The sequence below is a fragment of the Salvelinus fontinalis genome, chromosome 37 (genome assembly GCF_029448725.1).
Source record: "Salvelinus fontinalis isolate EN_2023a chromosome 37, ASM2944872v1, whole genome shotgun sequence".
NCBI lineage: Eukaryota > Metazoa > Chordata > Actinopteri > Salmoniformes > Salmonidae > Salvelinus > Salvelinus fontinalis.
The window spans coordinates 14,447,403-14,469,711 of NC_074701.1; the positions used below are offsets into that span (position 1 = coordinate 14,447,403).

The following is a 22,309-nucleotide window of genomic DNA, read 5'->3' on the forward strand; positions in this document are numbered from 1 at the left end:
TTTACTGTGAAAACCTGAGGACCCAGCTGGTGCCAGTGATTCAAAAGTGAGACGCATGTCCTTGATTTTAGTCCGGCATTAAATAGAACACTTTTTTTGTGAACATTAGTGCTCGGCAGGGAATACTGAGCGGATGCTGTGGTCCTCTGTTTTTTTTTGCGGCGGGGCAGCACAGAACAGGCAAGTTAAACCCGGGTGACTCCCCCTCTCACAAAGTGACAATGGGAAAGGTGGGCTTCAATAGGTGTTGCACACTACTTTTATTTTTTGTGTGGTTTTACATCGGGTTTGTGGATATTTTGCTGTGCAAGTGTATCCCACTACACGAGAACCCTGTTGGCCAATGTGCTATCATTCTCTGTCTGTTTAGACTTCAGACAGCCTCAGAACACCTTGCATGTGATGACCCCCTTCCACTTCAGAGAGTGGAAAACAGCGTCCCTCCCTGGCCAGCTGACACCCCATCTACATGTTCGGGGCCCAGTCTAGACTGAGCTCCCCACTGATTCAAATTCATGACTTGCTAATATTGAAAGTTACAGTAAGTTAATCACTAGTGTAGTAGGAGGGAAGTGAGCTATAGGTCTGGTTTATCAGACTAGTGAGTGTAAAGATGATGATGGTGGTGCTGATGTTACTTCTACTACTCTGTGACAGACCATGCTGTATGGGCCCGGGCAGACAGAGGTTTGTAAACGAGAAACTGATGTCTGGTTATGGCAGCAGGTACAGTATCACTAATCTATTCGAGAATTTGCATTTCTGTCACGTCATCATGCCTTCACTATGTATTTACTCTGCTTACTCTGCTTATTTACTCTGCTCTGCTTCCTTCTGTCTATTTGCACTTTCTCTCTCACCCTCTTTTCCTCTCTCAGGAGGGATCCCCCCCATGTGACTCTGGATGGCCAAGAGTTCCCTCAGTCCACAGGAGACAGTCTACTCATTCCGGGACATAGCCAGTGAGTGGGATGATGAGTGTGGTAATAAGAAAAGGAAACGGAAGATAGAGTGGATATGTGCATGTTTGTGAATTGCCCCAATAAATAATGGCTTTAGAGAAAGAATGTTGTATTCAAGTAACACAAGAAGAAAGAGGTTGTCAATCATACAGTAGATGCTATTATTTTGTGGTTTGCTAGAGGGATACGTTTGAATTTCTGTTTGTATGATTCTGATGCTGCCGGTACCAGTGGAGGGGAGAATTTCCCTGTTTGTCACTCAAAACCCAGGGAGGAAACGTGCATGACCTCTGACGAGCCCACTCTCTGCTGCGACGCACAAGGAAAAAGGAGGGTCAGCGAAAGAGATTGCATGTTCTTTTGCTACAGAGAGCGTGATTGTAACCCTGAGTCATAAATGACGTTAAAGATTAACACTCTGTAAGGAACTCAAAGAAAAGATTTGGGTAGGTGTTGAGTAAAAGAGGAAGTCAAGCAAACTGTAATAGAACATCTTGACAAATAAACGCAACAATATGATTAACGCAACAATATGCTTTCGGAATTAAACCATTTCATGAACACCTGAATCAGTGTTGATATGTATCCAAACCGAATTGTACATTTGTACAATTTGTACAAGTGTTCATAAATAAATACAAATATGGTATGTGATCTCTTATTTGTTAACACACCAAATGGTTTCGTTAGCACTTCCCAGCAGTCAGGATGGTTGAATGAGGAAGTTCACATGTACTTCCTGTAATACTTCCCTTCATGTAAACCACACACTGAAGCATAACTTTTATCTTCCATTGATGCAATGCTGCATTAGATTCGTTTAACAACATACATTTAACCAACTTAAACCCAGAGTTCAGAATAACTCCTTTTATTTCTCTGTAGTCCAAACCTGACGTATGTAAGATAGCAGAACAAAATAGAAATCAGCAATTCACAAAAAATGTGTCTAGATATTTGATGTACCTACTAATTAAAATATTTTTTTAATATGAAGCCTTTGATCCTTAGGATGTTTGAACAGTACTTAGGTTGTTCAACTGAATGTGGTGTGTGGGTTTGTGACAGTGGCCCTACAGTAGATTCTCTTTCCAGCACAGTGTACTGCCCACAGAGCAGATGACTGATACATTCTGTCATGTTCCAGCTTGCCTCATTTGACGCTTGATAGTGCACTTGTTATTCGCTGCCATGGCAACCGACTAGCGATCTCTCAGTAAAAATGCTTGCATGTTGACAGTTTATTACCACGCTTACTTAAAACGATGGAATTAAGGGTTTGCGAGGACACTGTCAATGACATGGTGTGTTTCTATTTAGAAACTGGGTGGTTCAGGTCCTGAATGCTGATTGGCCGACAGCTGTGGTATTTCAGACTGTGTACCACGGGTATGACAAAACATTTATTTGTAATGCTCTAATTACATTGTTAACCAGTTTATAATAGCAATAAGGCACCTCGGGGGTTTGTGATATATGGCCAATATACATACCACCGCTAAGGGCTGTTTCCAGGCACTCCACGTTGCGTCATGCACAAGAACGGCCATATACCACACCCCCTCGGGACTTATTGCTTAAGTATGCTGTGTATATAATAGGATGTAGGTGAGACTCTATGACTTGGTAATCCTCTACAGAGAGTCATCAGTTAGCCAGTCGTACTCTCAGAGTTTTTCTGATGACATGCTGCTCTGCTATTAGTGAGGCCAGGGCCCAGGGCAGGGCGTACTCAAGAGTCACCAGCCCTGCCAGGTTATAGCTAAACCCAGAGTAGTCCCATGGACAGGCTCCTAGAAACCTCAGCACCACACCCCAGCTAAACTCCCACAAGTAGATGAACAGGGTGTAGACCAGCATGCGCAGCAGCAGGGGGCAGCGCTGGGCCAAAAGCCTGCCACGCAGGCCCTCCATGAGGAAAATGGCCAAGGCATACATGGGGAGGGCCCAAAGGCTGGTGTGTCCTGCCAGCCTCCTGTCCTTGGTCTCCCACCAGTCCCATACAGCGGTGAAGCCCACCTCACACAGGCAGCCGTGCAGGGCGTAGACATAGAGGCGGGCCAGAGGGGACAGGGGATGATGGGTCACCCGCTCTGGTGGCTCTGGTGGGGCCTCCTCGTCATCACCAGCCTCTGTCACAGGAAGAGAAGATCAAGACTTGTCGCATGCCATTAAGTATTTCTCACCTCACAAGTAGCTTCCCTTATCTCAGTAGCACTTGGCTGGGTTTGCAGGATAATTCATGGGTGGAGCTACAAATACAGTAGTAAGCATATATCTATTATGTATAACTATATCATTTTAGTGGTAGAATATTTGTAGAGTGTATTCTTAAAACCATTTAGTAAAGAGCAAACTTTACTGGGTGTAAGGGGTGAGTGACCCATGAATTATCCTGCAAACCCAGCCAAGTGCTACTGAGATAAGGGAAGCTATTTTGATTAACTTTCTCACTTGGTACTGTCAGCCAAAGAAGAAGAAAACCACCACTGAAGATGCTATGATAAGTGTGAATGTTTAAGAGAATGTTTCTTCCTTGGTTTGCATTCGCCCTTTTGCAGGTTTTGCTATATCATTGAGTCCATCTTAGACACATTTTCTCATCTGCTTTCATGCGCTATGTCAAAATGTTTTGTTACTTCCCCTATGCACTATGCTTTTCCGTTAGCTAACTACACCACAGGTCAATATAGTCTACAAGTCTGTCTATTCTGCCCTCTATCCACCATTCATAGTGACAATAGTGGTAGGTGGATCGTTTGTCCAGATCTGCAATAGGCTAACTGTAAAATCATTCAAAGCTGCACCAAGGCTGTAAACTGCAGTGAAAATGTCATTTGAACAACGGCCCTGTGATTTGAATGTTTCATTCCATTTGGATCAGTTGTGGGTCTGCTCTCGACAGTTTATAAGGTCTGAAAAGGCACAGTAGCAGGCCAGTCTGCTGTATTTTGTGGATCCTCATTCTCCCAAGTCGTCCTATAATAATGTGACCACATACAGTACCAGTCAAAAGGTTGGACACACCTACTCATTCTTTATTTGAACTATTTTCTACATTGTATAATAATAGCGAAGACTATGAGTAGCGAAAACTATGAAATAACACATGGAAACATGTAGTAAAAAAAGCGTAAAACAAATGAAAATATATTGGGGATTTGAGATTCTTCAAAGTAGCCACCCTTGATGACAGCTTTGCACACTCTTGTCATTCTCTCAACCAGCTCCATGAGGTAGTCACCTGGAATGCATTTCAATAAACAGGTGTGCCTTGTTAAAAGTTAATTAGTGGAATTTCTTTCCTTCTTAATGCATTTGAGCCAATCAGTTGTGTTGTGACAAGGTAGGGGTGGTATATATTTGGTAAAAAACCAAGAACAGCTCAAATAAGCAAAGAGAAATGACAGTCCATCATTACTTTAAGACATGAAGGTCAGTCAATCCGGAAAATTTCAGGAACTTGGAAAGTTTCTTCAAGTGCAGTCGCAAAAACCATCAAGCGCTTTGATGAAACTGGCTCTCATGAGGACCTCCACTGGAAAGGAAGACCCAGTTACCTCTGCTGCGAGGATAAGTTCATTAAAGTTACCAGCCTCAGAAATTGCAGCCCAAATAAATGCTTCACAGAGTTCAAGCAACAGACACATCTTAAAATCAACTGTTCAGAGGAGTATGTTTGAATCAGGCCTGATGGTCAAATTGTTGCAAAGAAACCACTACTAAAGGACACCAATAAGAAGAGACTTGATTGGTCCAAGAAACACGAGAAATGGTTGAAATCGGTGGAAATCTGTCCTTTGGTCTGATCAGTCCAAATTTGTGATTTTTGGTTCCAACAGCCATGTCATTGTGAGACGCAGAGTAGGTGAACGGATGATCTCCGCATGTGTGGTTCACACGTGAAGCATGGAGGAGGAGGTGTTATGGTGTGGGGGTGCTTGCTGGTGACACGGTCTGTGATTTATTTAGAATTCAAGGCACACTTAACCAGCATGGCTACCACAGCATTCTGCAGCAATACGCCATCCCATCTGGTTTGCGCTCAGTGGGACTATCATTTGTTTTTCAACAGGACAATGACCCAACACACCTCCAGGCTGTGTAAAGGCTATTTGACCAAGAAGGAGAGTGATGGAGTGCTGCATCAGATTACCTGGCCTCCACAATCACCTGACCTCAACTCAATTCAGATGTTTTGGGATGAGTTGGACCGCAGAGTGAAGGAAAAGCAGCCAACAATTGCTCAGCATATGTGGAATCTCCTTCAAGACTGTTGGAAAAGCATTCCAGGTGAAGCTGGTTGAGAGAATGCCAAGAGTGTGCAAAGCTGTCATCAAGGCAAAGGGTGGCTACTTTGAAGAATCTCAAATATAAAATATATTTTAATTTATTTCACACTTTTTTTGGTTACATATGTGTTATTTCATAGTTTGGATGTCTTCACTGCTATTCTACAATGTAGAAAATAGTAAAAATAAAGAAAAACCCTTTAATCAGTAGGTGTGTCCAAACTTTTGACTAGTACTGTATGCTCCCAGCAGGCCCAGCTAAGAAAGGAAAGCTTAAACTGCTCTGCTTCCTCTCTACAAACTTACGCTTTAATATAATCTGTATTTGTAATTTGACTTTTTAAATGTATTACCTTTCATGTGTGGCATGAACACAAACAGTCACAATGTATTCATCTGATTAGGCTAGTTCAATGGAAACAGAGAAGACTGTTACAAAACACCAAAAAGTGTAATGACATTCAGAGATTGTCAAGCCAAGCCTTCGATACTGGGTAGGCCTACAAGTTAGGGAGGGATATAGACCTATATATTCTGTTTGTCGAGATTTACATGTCTATTTGATTGTGGTGTTGAAAACGCAAACCATGATGTTGAGGCGCCCTAAGTCGATATGCTTGGCTTATTGGTTCTGTGGTGCATTGGCACAGAAACCTGTTGGTTGAAAATAATTGCATATGTTTTATTTAATTATAAATATTGCATCAACATTTTGTAAATCGGATTCCTACCTAGCTGATCATTGTCTGCAGATCGTAGTGTAGTGAAACAGGTAGGGAGAGTTAACTTGTCCGTGGTGGTCTGCGAACCCTCAACCTTCTGGCCCGTAGCCCTGCATGGTATCGACCGTGCCACAAAAGCGTGCTGAAGTGGCGAAGACGATATCCACGTTTTAAAACACAGGGTCGCTGCAGATATTGTTATTTGTGGTCGTAAACATTGTTTTGGGGTAATTCTATAAGTATGAGGGGGAGGGTGTGCATTTTTACTGAGGTAAAGACATGTTAGCTAGTCCTTCCCCTAGACCTTACCGAGGTAAAGACAGTTTCAGGTTGGATATTCAACGGATATTCGCCTGTAGTTTTCCTTACATCCACCAACAGCCGTTAGGGACCGTCAACATAGTGACAAATCACATTTTTCAAATTTCAATAGCTCTTTAACCATTGCTCCTAAAACTTTCAAAACTAGTTGTAGCTAACCCGATGGCATAGACTCACATTGCACACACTTTCTTTTTTTGATTTACATCTCGCACTATTTTAAATTATTTATTTGATTTTTGAATTTCAATAGCTCATTGGTCATTGGTCACCTACTGACTTCAAACAAGGTTCAGAATGTCCACTCAGTGGGCCTACACATTGCATACCCTGATGTTTGTCTACTTTCATCTCATGCTATTAGACTTAAATCTCTAAGCTTTGCAGACCTTCATTTTACATGGGGGTTCAACATTTTTGGGGGAAGTTAACAAATGTTCCATCCTCGCAATAACTATCTTTCACATGGACACTGAAAAGATCCGCAAATGGCTGTATGTGGAATGGATAAAGGACAGGAGAGGTGATGGAACAGAGGTGCTTAAAGGAGGGCGCACAGGTAGGCCTCATGAAAAACAGTGTTTCATATGCTCTTTTTAATCACAGTAATAGGCAGGGATTTGTCAGTCACAGTGAGCTTGATAACGTGAAAGAATAATTTTCACAGCATCACTTTCATATACTGTACATTAAGACAAATCCTTCTACATTGAGAATTAGAACCCAGTTTACATAACCTGATAATGGCTTGATATTTGAGTGCATTCACAACAAGCCATCTGCAGACAACTTACAAAATGCTAAAGTGCATTTGAGGGTTTGTTTTTCTGATGAAAATAGTTATTTGATGCATGGCCTACTATTTCTAACTGGGAAAATAGATTCCTATGTCTTTAGTGTAACACCAAAATGTATAACATTCATACCACAACTACACATTGAAACTACAGTTTTTTCCTGTGAAGTGATCAACTTACATTTTGATAGCTTTTTGTATTTCTGAGTGACGTAAAGGTATCGACATAGTGATGAAATACATTTTAATGTCATTACAGAAAACATACAACAACAACAAAATGACCGAGTTAACAACACATTAGACACAGAGCGAGTCATGAAACTGGCAAATAAAGATGACAATGGAAAGGGAAATATAGATGATGTCCAGAAATTCAGTCAACACCATCTAGATCCTTACTCCAGAGACAGAGGGACAGAAGGTGAGGGCAGAGAGACTCTAGAGGACAGGAAAGATGACAAACTATCACGAAGTGACAATGTTTTTTGTTTTTTCAAATGTCAAAGGATTGTGATTTTCAGTTCATGTTTAAGAGGACAATATCTCTTCTAAATGTGTTTCCTTTCCATATTGCAGGTCACAGCTCTGTGGCGAAGAAACAATTGCGAGGTGACGGTTGCTGTTGTGAGGTCTACAGACAAAAAGTCCTCTTTCCTTCTCCATCATTCAGAGTTTAAAACTCTGCAGCCCTACAAATGGCTTGTGGGTGAGGTAATAAATACTAGTCATAACATGGCAATAAGCATTTTTTTTTTCAATCACAATTCTAAACATATTGTGTAAAAACAAAATCATACAGTATGAAGGATGAACATAGAAGTACATTAGATGTGCACCTAACCAAGTGTAAGGACATGTAATATCATTATGTAGTTAACTGGAATTGGAGCTGAATGTTTCTGATGACGTACACTTTAATATTTATGGCCCTAATTTTTTATGACATACTGTGAAACTCTCTTGGCTGCTGGCTCTGTCACTTTCAGACATGTGCAGAGCAGACTTGAACCTCAGGGGTTCTCTGTAAAGAGAGAGTAATCCAAAAGGCACAGACACACCCCTTGACATTCAATTGGCACCCTTGACCTGTGTATTCTCTCCTGATTGGCTCTGTGGTGCTTAGTCAATAGGAACTCCGTTGCCGGCCCCATCATAAAGGTTTTACACAGTCTAGCAGTCTGACTAAAGTGCCAGAGATATGAGGAGAGACATCCTCCATTGTATTTATGGGAACAAATATTTTCTATCGCTTTGGATCCTATTCTTGGACAGTTAGAAGACACACTGCATCAATGCAAAAAAATATATATATACTAATTACTGGCAATGAATAACCTCAACCTTGTGGGTCTGTGGGTGTTTGGGCCAATAAAGTGCCAACTCAATTCTACCACTGACTAGTCTCTCATGCCCCTATGAACGGGGACACAGGGCAATAGTTTTTAATCTAAACCAGCCCCTTTTTTACTGGAGTACACTAACCCCTAACTGGGGCTCTTTTCTTGACACATATTAGCAGTTTACCAGATAACAAGTCAAGAAGAACAAAAAGTAGATTGTTGTAAGGGTGTATTACATCCTGTGCTGACCCCATTGTCATATCCATTCTGGATTCTGAGTGGTAAAATCATAGCTGAAAAATGCCTTTATGTACGTGTCTACTGTATGTGGGAATGTCCGATCTACATGTAGTATTGGTACATGGAATATTCCTCAACTGCATATATCATACATTTCTATTGCAAATAGAAGTATTGTGTTCACCAACTGACATTTCCAGATATTATTTTGACAAACACACTTTAACACACTTTGGTGCTTACAATTCATTCTCTATTGTCATTGATTTGGTGGGCACTGTCATTTGTGATCTTTGTGATATGACTTTCTTTAAGCACGTACTGATGAAACTGTCCCTTAATATTTTTTTCTTAAAGTCTACAAACGCTCTACATTTATTCACTCTGTGATAGGGTTGGATCCTATATGCTACTTTTATTATTGTCCTGTAAATGGTTCAGTGCCTATAATTTAGGCTGTGTGTAGAATGGGGCATAAAGGAATATACCTCTACTAAATTACAGTGATAATGAAAACAGCATACATTTTTGGCCTGTGTATTAATTTGCCTATATTAATCAGAATTCCGTTATGTTTAAATAAAAAAGAGAATACTTAAAAATTAAAAATGAGAAGATCCTGCCATGGAAAAGATGACTGGGCAGACAAAGTGTAAAGGAGAGAAAATAACTCACACCATGCAGCAGGACACCTTCAGCTGTGGGGTCTTTGTAATGCAGGTTTGACAGTTATATTTTCAATAATGAATGGTTAGCTGTTATGTGACAATTAGGTCAAAAACTCTATTTTATTTTTGGTGTAGATGGCCAAGGAAGTTGCACAGAACTTCCCCAACATCCCCTCCCAAATTGATATAGAACCTTCAATAACACATGGAGCAACTGCGAAAAGAAATGGCTTGAGGTTCTACTAAAAATGTCTGGTATGTAATGACATTTAATTCAAAGTAAATTATGTTATGTATATTTGTATGTAGTTGTGTGGGACAGCCATATGTTCAGGTCATGCCTATGATTTCAGAGTTCAACAACTGCTTCGTGTGTGCCACTGATAAAGAACCTGGATGTGGCCCAAAGACTGCCTGGGTTAGTAACGTGTAAGACAATTTATGATGTAACACAATGGATGGCTAATTTGTCATTCTGCATTGATATTTGATATTATTTATAACGCGTTAGGCTTTGTTTTGTTTTGATAGAATGTTTTGCATGCCCACGGTGGTTCCATGTGCTGTGCCTAGGAATGAAGACAAAAGAGTTCAACAGAGTAAAAAACACAAACTGGAAGTGCAGTGTTGTTGAAAATGTATGCTATACCCCATCCACACTGAAGAGGCTCTGAAATGTACATCAACCAGGGTTAAAGAGAAAGTTAACATGGTGAAATGTTTCGTACTTATTTGAAGTAATGTATCTGTTGACATGTTGGAAAAGATTAAAGGTCTACAATTTCTGTTTAATTTGTCAATATGCATTTTTTATTCATTGATTTACTGGCAGCCATTACTGTGGTTACATGTTCAGTATATGTATTGACCAGCAAACCCACCGCAGCCTACCTCACCAGTTCACTCTCCATCCCTGCTTTGGACAAGTAATAACATGACTCTCGTACTTTGCCCTTTTCCTTTATGGTTGATATTAACGATGAAAGGATATATTATCTGCCTCTCTCCTATTGTGTACCGCTGTTAAATACTGTGGCAAAATAAAAAACAGGGAAAATAAGTCATTAGAACTACCAATTATTATAGATAAAAAATATTAAAGAACTGGACTGAACTAATTGTCAAACTAATAATAATGTACAACAATATAGAAGATACATGACTAGAGGTTATGCAATATGGGTGTATATCCACTGCACGCTTCTTATGTGTGTAATTGACATGACCAAGGAGCTATTGCAATTTAAAACTATGACAAATGTACGTTACACCACATGATTTTACAGTACACAAGCAAGAAGTGTGCAATATAGAAGGGTAGTCAGTGGAAATTCTGCACCTTGTTTGAAGTCAGTAGGTCACATGACCTAGGAGCTATTGAAATTTGAAAGTTTCAAAATTCATGTAAAATCATGTGAGATTAAAATGGACAAAGTCAAGGGTGTGCAATATAAAAGGGTAGTCAGTGGACATTCTGAACCTTTTTTGAAGTCAGTAGGTCACATGACCAAGGAGCTATTGAAATTTTAAATTTAGAACAATTCCTGTAAAATCTTGTGAAATTAAAATGGACAAACTAAAGGGTGTACAATATGTAGGCCCACTGAGTGGACATTCTCGACCTTGTTTGAAGTCAGTAGGTCACATGACCAAGGAGCTATTGACATTTTAAATTTAGAAAAATGAATGTAAAATCATGTGAGATGAAAATGGACAAACTATAGCACCTTGGTCACATGACCAAGGAGCTATTGAAATTCGAATGTAAAAAAAGTGTGTACTTTGTTTACGCTCCCTAAGTAATTCAATTATGAATTCAAAATGCTGCTCACATTTCCACATGTTTATTAGCTTTGGAAAGCAAATTAATGTCCAAATCGTGAAAATAAGACCTGTGCAATGTTGTGAGCAATTTTTCCAACATCATGACAAGTATTTGGAGTCTGTGGCTCAAGTGGTTTGAAAGCTATTGAGGTTTGAAAGCGTTAATATCCGTTGAATATCCAACTTGAAACTGTCTTTACCTTGGTTGCATTTTTTTTTTTTTTTTTTTACAGTACAAGGGGAGTGTCATGTGAAAATATTTTTGACGTTGGGGAGGTGGGTGCAAGTCAATAACCTTTGTCTTCTATTGACTCACGGGGGAAACACAGACGATTTCACTACATGCTTTCCTATTAAAAAGTCTCTATGATATTCCATGCAAAGTTTAAGAAATGTGCTTATACTATGTCAGCATTGTTATGGTCTATAGAGCCTATTGGTCTTCATTTAACAGACAAACAATTGACTTTGTCTGTGATTGTTATGGATCAGGCTGTTACTGTAAAAGACTCAGCTTAGGAAAGAACTGAACAAGTTTTATTTCAGCATAGAAACATTTATGGCTGTAGGTCCACTGTAACAAATTGATTAGCTGATAGTCATGGTTGTTATTTGAAATTATTTGTGATACAAATGCAATCCTATAAAATCAACTCCCCAAAAAATGACTCAATTACTCACCCAAAGTTTTACCGCCTAGTACCCTCCTTACGTGTAGTGTTCCTGACTCCATCCCTGAGCCGTGTATGTCTCTGTGGTTACTTTGCCTTTTATACTGCTTCCCGGTCTGCCTCTTTGTGTCTATGTGTGTGTGTGTTTAGACCCTAGGCTAAACATTAAGCCAGTCCATGCTATCAGAGGTACAGAGCGACATCTCTTCTCCAGTCTAAGGTCAGGGTGGAGTGCGGAGGCGGTGGGGAGGACAGCCAACCAGGTTTACCACTCACCTGGGCCATCGGTGACAAACAGTGTGTGTGTGTGTGTGTGTGTGTGTGTGTGTGTGTGTGTGTGTGTGTGTGTGTGTGTGTGTGTGTGTGTGTGTGTGTGTGTGTGTGTGTGTGTGTGTGTGTGTGTGTGTGTGTGTGTGTGTGTGTGTATGCGTGCCTGCGTGTCACTGTCGCCAAAGTAAACTTTACTAAGGCTTTGGGGGTCCTTTCTCTACTGTTTCAGAGCAGGCTGCGTGAGGCTTATCAGTTGAGGACAGGCGAAGGGAGTGAGGGACATGACCTTATGGGAGACTGATAATGACGGGCTAGCCCTGACATTACATCTAGGTCCTCTGGAGTTACAGAGAGGATCACCATTGTCTGCCTCCCAGGCTGGTTTAATGTGTGATGTGTACATTTACATGGGATGGGAGAATTGTGGGTATGTGTTAATGTGGGATGTCTAACATGCAAGTAGGGCCTACACTCTTAGCAAAAAAAGGTGCTATCTTCTAGAACCTAAAAGTGTTTGTTGGCTGTCCCCATAGGATAAGCCTTTGAAGAACCCTTTTTGGTTCCATGTAGAACCCCTTTCCACAGAGGGTTCTACCTGGAACCAAAAAGGGTTCTCCTATGGGGACGGCTGAAGAACCCTTTTGGAACCCTTTTTTCTAAGAGTGTAGTACACTGTACCCTGTTTACACAGTGACCAAGATATTGGTACAAAGCTGATCTGTCCAATATCTAACAATTTACATTCGTGAATTTTGTGAAAAGCTAATGGAAGTACGCTTTTGAGACAGTTTGCATAATATCTTTCAGTTCTGTGCCAGAAATGTCATAGGTTATCTAGCACAGGTCCTTTTCACAAACTACATTGCTTCCCCTCAAAAGGCTCTCAAAACGTTGCAATTCATCTACTTTTACAGTAATTTACAGACAGACAGAGGGGAATGACTTAGTGGTAATTGACTCCCATACTGTGAGTATGGTCCACCTCCTAGGCCTCCCACAGTGTTTGCTGCCTGCTGCTGCGTGTTTTTTTTTTTTTGTGTGTGTGTGTGTGTGTGTGTGTGTGTGTGTGTGTGTGTGTGTGTGTGTGTGTGTGTGTGTGTGTGTGTGTGTGTGTGTGTGTGTGTGTGTGTGTGTGTGTGTGTGTGTGTGCATGCTGGACTCAGGTCTCTTATTTTCAAACTTTATTACACCGCACACAAAACAGAGGCCGTAAAAGAGGCACCACCACCATAGGGTTAACATCTGCCTATCAACACAAATACACTAATGTATTGCAGAGTATTTGTGCATGCAGGGAAGTCGTTTTGAAAGTGTGAAAGTCGGTGGGTGCGGTCGTGTCGGTCCCTATTTATTTTTCACAATATGTGCTACTTCTGTGCTCTGTGAAATAGAGTTAGTGAGACCGGCAACCTCAAAATGACTGACGACAGAGGACTTGAGACATCGCTGACAGATAGTGCTGTCATCTGAACATTTCTAAATCATTTCCTATGGACTTTGATCAGAGTACTGAACTTTGTTCAGAGTAACACCGTCTGTTGTCACATGCTAGGGGATTTTTACCTTGAGATGTATATGGTTATATTATGACATTCATAGATCAGACTATTTTTCTTTTTTTCTTTTCAAGAATCAATGGCTATATATCATTCATTTACAAGTCTTTAAACGGATGTAGCAATCCCAGAATGCCCCTTTAAGACACCCAAACTCATGCTTGAAAAATTGAGTCCCCTAATCGCTGCTATGAGCTTAATCACTGTTCTCAGCCAGGTGCAATCCATGGACTGATTCATAGACCACAGTATAGAGGGATCCAGGGGGAATTAGGTTGAAAAGGAGCTTCTGGGTTGATACAGTATATGTTGCTCAAATGTCATGACTCATGGGTAATAGTGCAACTGTATGCTTCAGGAAAAAGTCTTCCCTCATTTGTATGCCTGGTTTTTGTTCTTATGAGGACAGCACATTTCACCTTCTCTTATTCCTCATAATACGTCTATTTCTTGACTTACTGGTATTTTCACAAACATCCCCTATCACTGCGAACAAGCAGTTGCATGTTAAAATAACCACAATGATACCTCAGATAAAGCAAAGTCCCCCTGTCATACAGAAGTACAGAGCCTTCAGAAAGTATTCATACCCCCTTGACTTATTACACATTTTGTGTTACAGCCTGAATTCGAAATTGATTAAATATTTTCTACTCACCCATCTACACACAATAATGACAAAGTCAAAACATGTTTTTAGAAATGTTTGCAAATGTATTGAAAAGTAAATACAGAAATCTCATTGACAAAAGTAGTCACACCACCGCACTTGTAGAAAAAAGGGTTCCAAAGTGTTATTCAGCTGTACCCATAGGAGAAACCTTTTTGGTTTCATGTAGAACCCTTTTTGGTTCCAGGTAGAACTATTTTGGCTTTCATATAAAACCCTCTGTGTAAAGGGTTGCACATGGAACTCAAAACGGTTCTACCTAGAACCAAAAAGGTTCTACTTGGAATCAAAAACGGTTCCCCTATGGTGACATCTAAAGAAAGGATTCTTCTAGATACACACTTAGAAAAATAGGTGCTAAGTCAATACTTTGTAGAAGCACCTTAGGTGCCGATTACAGCTTTGAGTTGTCTTGGGTGTGTCAGTATCAGCTTTGCATATCTGGATTTGGGGATTTTCTCCCATTCTTCCTTGCAGATTTTTTCACGTGTTGTTAAGTTAGATGGGGAGCGGCGGTGAACAGCAATCTTCAAGTGTTTTCACAGACTTTCAATGGGATTCAAGTCTGGGCTTTGGCTGGGCCACTCAAGGACTTTCACAATCTTGTACTGAAGCCATTCCAGCGTTGATTTGGCTGTCTGCTTGGGGTCATTGTAAATCTTCACCCCAGTCTGAGGTCATTTGCACTCTGATGCAGGTTCTCATCAATGATTTGCCTTTATTTGTCTGCATTCATTGTTCCCACTATCCTTCCCAGTCTCCCAGTCCCTGCCGCTGAAAAGCATCCCCTTAGCATGATGCTGCAAACACCATGCTTTACGGTAGGGATGGTATTAGACAGGTGATGCCTGGTTTTCTTCAGACATAATGCTTTGCTTTCAGGCCAAAGAGTTCAATTGTTGTCTCAGACCACAGACTCATTTACCTTATGCTCTCAGTCTTTTTGCAAACTCCAGGCATGCTGTCATGTGCCTTTTTCTCAGGAGTGGCTTCAGTCTGGCCACTCTGCCATAAAGCTCAGATTGGTGAGGTGCTGTGGAGACTGCTGTCCTTCTGGCAGGTTCTCCCATCTCAGCCAAGGAACTCTGTAGTTCTGTCAGAGTGGTAATTGGGTTAATGTCCAAACAATTGAATTGGCCACAGGTGGACTCCAATCAAGTTGGAGTGACATCTCAAGGATGATCAAAGGAGCTCAATTTGGAGTGTCATAGCCAAATTGTTTGAATAATTATGTAAATAAGGTATTTATGTTTAATTTTTATAAATTAGCAAACATTTTGACAAAGCTGTTTTCCCTTTGTCATTATGGGGTATTGAGTGTAGATGGGTGAGAAAACAAATTGATTGAATTTATTTTGAATTCAGTCTGTAAAACAACAAAATGTGGAATAAGTCAAGGGGTGTGGATACTTTCTGAAGGCACTGTATATGCAGATGTGGCTGAACTAGAAGACAATAAAATTAGGGTTTGGTTGTGATTGCAAACTCCCTGAATTAGCTCAGAGATCACACTTGTGACGTCATGTTGGCTCTGGCCAGCCCTCAGAGGAAGTCAGTCTTAAAGTGTCTGTCAAGACGCTCCTCTAGAAAAACAACAGAAAAGTCTGAACAGTGGAAACACACAAGAGAGGAGATCAACTCTGTTGAGGACATTCTAAGTCACCTGCAGGATTCCAAACTGCTCTTCAACCCCAAATGCAGTCATTGACCCCAAACGCTCAACTGGTGAGTAGTGAATATGCGAAAAGTTATCTTGTGTATGTTGTTTTGACATTTTGTCATATTTGTTTAATGTTTCTCATCAATTGTGTAAGGCGAACATGGCAAGCATTTTCATTGAACATGCACTGAGGGAGGAGTCAATTTTGAGCATAGAAAATATATAGTTTTATTACAGTTCATTCCCAAATTTTCTAGAAGTATTCATAAGTATTGCTATGAGACTTGAAATTGAGCTCAGGTGCATCCAGTTTCAGTTTTTTTGCAACTAGATTGGACATGATTTAGAAAGGCACACACCTTTCTACATAAGGTCCCACTGTTGACAGTGCATGTCTGAGCAACAACCAAGCCATGAGGTCGAAGGAACCACAGCCTGACTGAAAACGGTTTTACCCAAGCCCTGTAATAGAGGAACCTCCAATTAGCTTCCTTTTTTTTTTTACAAAGAGGTAGGCATATAAACAAACTATTTGTAGAAAACAGCTCTTTGTCTGTCTTGAATGCATTACCCTGGCAAATTTGATGATATTTTCTCACATTTGCCTTGATTGTGCAGATATCCCCCTGAGATGCTCTGAAAAGAGGAAGAGGCAGACTGTGTGAAAAATACCAACTCTGAGGTTTCCTGGAAGCAAAAACATACTCAATCTAACGATGGTTGAAGAAACAACAGTAGTGCACAGTAACTCTACAGGAAGACTGAACCAGCCCTTCCACTGCCTGGCCTCTCAGGATCTGGTGGCCAACATACTGCCTCCTGTCCTGATTATAGAGCTCCTAGTGGGCTTGCCAGGCAACGTAATAGCCCTGTGGATCTTCACCTGCCGTCTGAAGACTTGGAGGGCCAACACCCTGTTCCTCTTTAACTTGGTCCTGGCTGACTTCCTACTGCTCATCTGCCTGCCATTCCGCATTGACAACCTGTTCCGTGGGGAACACTGGGTGTTTGGCGAAGCCTGGTGCCGGATCAACCTCTTCATGCTCGCTGTCAACCGCTCGGCCAGCATCGCCTTCATGACTACCGTGGCCTTCGACCGCTACTTCAAGGTGGTCCACCCACACCACCTAGTCAACCACATGACATCTACCCAGGCAGGATGGGTGGCGGGGGGCATCTGGGCGGTGGTGATCTCCCTGCGGCTCCCCCTGCTGACCACTGACCTCCTCAAGCAGAATGGCAACATGTCCCTGTGTCGCAGCTTCAGCTCCTACACTGTTACTCCCCTGGCAATCAAGATACACAACATGGTGTTCGTCGGAGAGTTCTTCCTGCCCCTGCTGCTCTTGCTCTTCTGCTCAGCCAGGATTGCCTGCATCTTGCGCGAACGGCAACTGGACAAGGAGCAGAAGGTGCGGCGGGCCATCCGGGTGGTTGGGCTGATCGTGGCTGTGTTTGTGCTGTGTTTCCTTCCCGGCATCGCCACAGGCCTGAGTACGGTCTATATCAAGCAGGTCAGACCCAGGGACTGTGTGTCTTACAACATGGCTGCGCAGCTCTTCAGCCTGTCCATTGGATTTACCTACCTTAACAGTGCCTTGGACCCAGTCATCTACTGTTTTTCCAGTTCCATGTTCCGAAACTCCCTCAAGAGCTCCATCAATAAGCTGGGCCTGGTGGAGATGAGGCTGAGTCGACGGGGAAGCATGGCCAGCGATGGATGAAGAGCGAAGCACCCACCTTCTAGAAGGCCCTATAAAAAGGAGAACAGGAGCAGATTTCATGGCTGTGAATCGAATGGAGACTAGACATTGAAATTTTACAGCTACAATTAACAAGCCATATTATTTTAATATTTTTATTTTACCTTCATTTAACTAGGCAAGTCAGTTAAGAACAAATTCTTATTTTCAATGACGTTCTAGGAAGAGTGGGTTAACAGCCTTTTTCAGGGGCAGAACGACACATTTTTACCTTGTCAGCTCGGGTATTCGCTCCGATTCTGTAGCTATGTGGGATACATACTTGAAAGGACTGAGTATGTGTGTATGTGTGTATATGTACAGTGGGGAGAACAAGTTTTTGTTACACTGCCGATTTTGCAGGTTTTCCTACTTACAAAGCATGTAGAGGTCTGTAATTTTTATCATAGGTGCACTTCAACTGTGAGAGACGGAATCTAAAACAAAAATCCAGAAAATCACATTGTATGATTTTTAAGTAATTAATTTGCATTTTATTGCATGACAGAAGTATTTGATCACCTACCAACCAGTAAGAATTCCGGCTCTCACAGACCTGTTAGTTTTTCTTTAAAACTTCTACTTGGTCACAATCCCGGATCCGGGAGCACCCTCATCAGTAAAAAAGATGACTAGCATAGCCTAGCATAGCGCCACAAGTAGCATCTAAATATCATGAAATCACAAGTCCAAGACACCAGATGAAAGATACACATCTTGTGAATCCAGCCATCATTTCCGATTTTTAAAATGTTTTACAGCGAAAACACAATATGTATTTCTGTTAGCTAACCACGATAGCAAAAGACTCAACCGCATATTTTCAAAAAAAAATTAGCGCATAGGTAGCTATCACAAATTCGACCAAATAAAGATATAAATAGTCACTAACCAAGAAACAACTTCATCAGATGACAGTCTTATAACAGATTTATTGTATAGCATATGTTTTGTTTGAAAATTGTGCATATTTCAGGTATAAATCATAGTTTTACATTGCAGCCACCATCACAAATCTCACCAAAGCAGCTAGAATAACTACAGAGACCAACATGAAATACCTAAATACTCATCATAAAACATTTATGAAAAATACATGGTGTACAGCAAATGAAAGACAAACATCTTGTGAATCCAGCCAATATTTCCGATTTTTTAAGTGTTTTACAGCGAAAACACAATATAGCATTAGCTTACTACAATAGCCTACCACACACCCGCATTCATTCATTGCAACGTTAGCAATAGCGAATAAACCAGCAAAAGATATACATTTTTTCACTAACCTTCACAAACTTCATCAGATGACAGTCCTATAACATCATATTACACAATACATATATGGTTTGTTTGAAAATGTGCATATTTAGCGGCACAAATCGTGGTTTTACAATGTGAATACGTAGTCAAATTGCAGAAATATTGTCCTACCAACCTACCAACCAGTAAGAATTCCGGCTCTCACAGACCTGTTAGTTTTTCTTTAAAACTTCTACTTGGTCACAATCCCGGATCCGGGAGCACCCTCATCAGTAAAAAAGATGACTAGCATAGCCTAGCATAGCGCCACAAGTAACATCTAAATATCATGAAATCACAAGTCCAAGACACCAGATGAAAGATACACATCTTGTGAATCCAGCCATCATTTCCGATTTTTAAAATGTTTTACAGCGAAAACACAATATGTATTTCTGTTAGCTAACCACGATAGCAAAAGACTCAACCGCATATTTTCAAAAAAAAATTAACGCATAGGTAGCTATCTCAAATTCGACCAAATAAAGATATAAATAGTCACTAACCAAGAAACAACTTCATCAGATGACAGTCTTATAACAGATTTATTGTATAGCATATGTTTTGTTTGAAAATTGTGCATATTTCAGGTATAAATCATAGTTTTACATTGCAGCCACCATCACAAATCTCACCAAAGCAGCTAGAATAACTACAGAGACCAACATGAAATACCTAAATACTCATCATAAAACATTTATGAAAAATACATGGTGTACAGCAAATGAAAGACAAACATCTTGTGAATCCAGCCAATATTTCCGATTTTTTAAGTGTTTTACAGCGAAAACACAATATAGCATTAGCTTACTACAATAGCCTACCACACACCCGCATTCATTCATTGCAACGTTAGCAATAGCGAATAAACCAGCAAAAGATATACATTTTTTCACTAACCTTCACAAACTTCATCAGATGACAGTCCTATAACATCATTTTACACAATACATATATGGTTTGTTTGAAAATGTGCATATTTAGCGGCACAAATCGTGGTTTTACAATGTGAATACGTAGTCAAATTGCAGAAATATTGTCCGGAGAAATCTTGGAGAGGCACGTAATCTAATCAAATAACTAATCATAAACTTTACTAAAAAATACATGTTGGACAGCAAATGAAAGATACACAAGTTCTTCATGCAACCGCTGTGTTAGATTTTTTAAAATAACTTTGGTACGACATACAACTTACGTTATAGCGAGACAGCGCCCAAAATCAGGGCGGAATATACGTCTAAACATTTTCGACAGAAATACGAAATAACATCATAAATGGTTCCTACTATTTGATGAGCTTCCATCAGAATCTTGTACAAGGTGTCCTTTGTCCAGAATAATCGTTGTTCGGTTGTAGAATGTTGTCTTCATCTGTAGAAATAGCTAACAAAGCTAGCCATGTGGCACAGGAGTGTCCAACTCACCATGACGCAAAACAAAGAAAATACCGAAAATCGCAATAAATTGATATAAACTGATATAAGTCGGTTTAAAATAACTAGTTTATGATATTTTTAACACATATATCAAATAAAATCAGAGCCGGAGATATCTAACGTCTATAACGAAAGCTTTTCAGAGCGCAATCCAGAGGTCCTTCTCGCGCCAAGCTGAACGGTGAAAAGACTGGTCTCGTCATTCCATGAGGTCTTATTCGGCCTCAGATAAAGCTATACACCCCATTCCACCTCTCACTGTCTATTGACATCTAGTGGAAGGCGTATGCAGTGCATGTAGACCCATAGATTTCATGCAAATTAATAGGATGGCCCTGGAACAGAGCCCCCAATTTCAGATTTTTTAGTTCCTGACAGGAAGTTTGCTGCAAAATGAGTTCTGTTTTACTCACAGATATACTTCAAACGGTTTTAGAAACTAGAGAGTGTTTTCTTTCCAATAGTAATAATAATATGCATATTGTACGAGCAAGAATTGAGTACGAGGCAGTTTAATTTGGGAACGATTTTTACAAAGTGAAAACAGCGCCCCCCTATTGAGAAAAGGTTTTAAGAAGCCCTCCTGTTCTCCACTCATTACCTGTATTAACTGCACCTGTTTGAACTCGTTACCTGTATAAAAGACACCTGTCCACACACTCAATCAAACAGACTCCAACCTCTCCATAATGGCCAAGACCAGAGAGCTGTGTAAGGACATCAGGGATAAAATTGTAGACCTGCACAAGGCTGGGATGGGCTACAGGACAATAGGCAAGCAGCTTGGTGAGAAGGCAACAACTGTTGGCGCAATTATTAGAAAATGGAAGAACTGTATGTGAAACAAAGACAGGAAAAAGAAAGCCTTCATTCTACTGAATGGTTATTTTTTATAACTGAATGATGTAGAGTGCCATTATGTTTTTGTCTTGATTTGGTAATGTCTATCAAATACACCATTTTTACCAGATGCAGTGTTTAGGGATGTTTCACAATGTACAGAACGGGGACCAGAAGGAGAATGGGGAAGGGACATGCTTTCTATTTCAGTCAGGGTTAGTATTTTCTAAATCAAGTCCAGGGGAGGGTCATGCAATTTGTAATTGATTACATTTGAATATTTATCAGTGTTTTAGAATTAGTTGCTTATTATGCTATACAATACCTTCAGAAAGTATTCCCACCACTTGACTTTTTCCAAATTGTGTTGTGTTAAAGCAATTTATTTTAAATTATGTAACTGGGATTGTTTTTTACATTTTTACAAATTAATAAAAAACGCAAATCTGAAATGTCTTGAGTCAATATGTCACGGCCGATGCTGGAAGAAGACCAAAGCGCAGCGTGGTTAGCGTACTTTTTCCTTTTATTAAAAATGACGACAACAAAAACAATAAACAATACAAAACCGACCGTGAAGCTTAAGGTCTATAGTGCCACAAACAAAGACAACTACCCACACTGAAAGGAGGGAAAAAGGGATACCTAAGTATGGTTCCCAATCAGAGACAACGATAGGCAGCTGTCCCTGATTGAGAACCATACCCGGCCAAAACATAGAAACACAAAATTATAGAAAACAAAACATAGAATGCCCACACCCCAAATCACACCCTGACCAAACCAAATAGAGACATAAAAAGGCTCTCTAAGGTCAGGACGTGACAGTAACCCCCCCCCCCCCAAAGGTGCGGACTCCGGCTGCAAAACCTGAACCTATAGGGGAGGGTCTGGGCGGGCATCTATATGCGGTGGCGGCTCAGGTGCAGGACGCAGACCCCGCTCCACCACTGGCTCACCCCACTTTGGTGGCACCTCTGGTGCGGGGACCCTC

The 22,309-nt window shown here is 40.6% G+C and overlaps 2 protein-coding genes across 2 annotated transcripts; one reads left to right on the top strand and one right to left on the bottom strand.

Moving 5' to 3' along the window:
* Positions 1–1,817: 1,817 nt before the first annotated feature.
* LOC129836198 (transmembrane protein 229B-like) lies at positions 1,818–12,108 on the bottom strand. Its single transcript, XM_055902052.1, has 2 exons — positions 11,850–12,108; positions 1,818–3,094 (listed from the first exon to the last, which is right to left on the bottom strand). The coding sequence occupies exons 1-2, from the start codon at positions 11,899–11,901 to the stop codon at positions 2,610–2,612; spliced, it is 537 nt and encodes a 178-aa protein (XP_055758027.1). The 5' UTR covers positions 11,902–12,108; the 3' UTR covers positions 1,818–2,609.
* A 3,809-nt stretch (positions 12,109–15,917) lies between these two features.
* hcar1-3 (hydroxycarboxylic acid receptor 1-3) lies at positions 15,918–21,837 on the top strand. The gene is made up of 2 exons (XM_055902053.1): positions 15,918–16,060; positions 16,614–21,837. Exon 2 carries the CDS (start codon positions 16,712–16,714, stop codon positions 17,717–17,719), a length of 1,008 nt encoding a protein of 335 aa, XP_055758028.1. The 5' UTR covers positions 15,918–16,060; positions 16,614–16,711; the 3' UTR covers positions 17,720–21,837.
* The last annotated feature ends 472 nt before the right edge of the window (positions 21,838–22,309 follow it).